Source organism: Geospiza fortis, unplaced genomic scaffold (genome assembly GCF_000277835.1).
Source record: "Geospiza fortis unplaced genomic scaffold, GeoFor_1.0 scaffold432, whole genome shotgun sequence".
Taxonomy (NCBI): Eukaryota; Metazoa; Chordata; class Aves; order Passeriformes; family Thraupidae; genus Geospiza; species Geospiza fortis.
In genome coordinates this window covers 694,111-695,425 of record NW_005054436.1, presented here as the reverse complement: position 1 = coordinate 695,425, position 1,315 = coordinate 694,111, and the positions used below count along the sequence as shown (strand labels likewise).

General features: G+C 65.9%; 1 protein-coding gene across 3 annotated transcripts in view; it reads right to left on the bottom strand.

Annotated features, from left to right (window-relative positions):
* The window catches only part of TRIM63 (tripartite motif containing 63), a 3,459-nt gene extending 2,150 nt beyond the window's left edge, over positions 1-1,309 (bottom strand). For all 3 annotated transcript variants that reach the window (XM_031062063.1, XM_031062064.1, XM_005427090.2), the window contains exons 1-2: positions 1,130-1,309; positions 873-1,039 (exon numbers count right to left, since the gene is read on the bottom strand). In XM_031062063.1, the coding sequence (XP_030917923.1) occupies positions 873-1,039; positions 1,130-1,288 (326 nt within the window). In that variant the 5' untranslated portion in view covers positions 1,289-1,309. The remainder of the gene's footprint in view (positions 1-872; positions 1,040-1,129) is intronic.
* Between the last annotated feature and the right edge of the window lie 6 nt (positions 1,310-1,315).

Sequence of the window (1,315 nt, the reverse complement as noted above, 5' to 3'; positions counted from 1 at the left end):
ACAATCGCACAGGTCCCCGGGGGGAGCCAGCAGCCCCTGTGCCTCTGCACAGCCCAGCCTGTCCCAGCTCAGGCCACCACGGCAGGGGTGGCACTGGGGCCGGGGGGGCTGCGATCCAGAGGCGCTGCAGCAGTGCCTAATTTTAGCCCTGTGCTGCCTGGATTTATTGTCACCCACCGTGTGACCGGGGTGGGGACACCCAGAAAGCCCCGGGGGCTCCCAGACGGGGGCTGCAGCTCAGTCGTCCCATCCACAGCGAGGAGGGACATGGGGACAAGGCAGAGCTGTGACACACGGACAGGCCTGGGCCCCCCGGCCCCCCCGGACACCTGCCACGTGCCATCGTCCCCGTCCCCATGGCTCTCACACAATATTTACAGCGGCCCAGGGCATTTGGCCGCCCTGCCTCGAGAGCCTGTGACCCCTCTGTCCCCCCCAGCTCCATCCTTGTCCCCACTGGACCCCCCCAAACCGTCCCTGTGCCCCTTATCAGCCCCGGTGCCTGCTGTCACAGCAGAGCCTGGATTGCTTCCCCACACCTCTTATCTGCCACCGAATGTTCCAGCAGGAGCGCTGGGGACAGCAGGACGTGCCACCACCCCCAGGGACCTGCCATCCCCCTGGGACGGCCAGAGGCACAAACTGCTGGGCAGAATTGGGCTGGGGGAGGAAGTTCTGGGTCCGGGGAGGAAGTTTTGGGTCCAGGGAGGAAGATTTTGGTCGAGGGAGGGAGATTTGAGTCAGGAAAGATTTGAATCGGGGATCACTGAGCAGAAAGGCCCCCAGTGGGATCTCCTGGGGTCTCAGTGCTGCTGCTGGGACATGGGAGGGCCACCCCCGTGTCCCCACATCCCCACAGCCCCAATGCCCACCTGGAGCACTCCTGCTTGTAGATGTCGATGATGTTCTCCACCAGCAGGTTCCTCTGCAGCCCGTAGACGCCGTGGCGGTCCAGCAGCACCTCGTGGCGGCACGAGGGGCACCGGAACCGGCCCCCCGAAATCAGACTGCCCCGGCTCTGCCAGTACGGGTTGGCGGCCTGCGAGGGGGACACGAACACGGGCGGGGGTCCCTCGGTGTCCCCACAACAGCCCGGTGTCCCCAGCCCGGGCACAGGAGCCCCGCTCACCTGGAAGACGTCGTTGGCGCACTTGCGGCAGAGGTTGTGCTGGCAGGGCAGGATCACCACGGGCTTGCTGAACATCTCCAGGCAGATGGGGCAGATGAGCTGCTTCTCCAGGCTCTCCATGGGGCTGCCATCCTGCAGGATACCGGCTTGGAAGTCCATGGGCTCGGCCGTGCTCTCCTCGCGGCG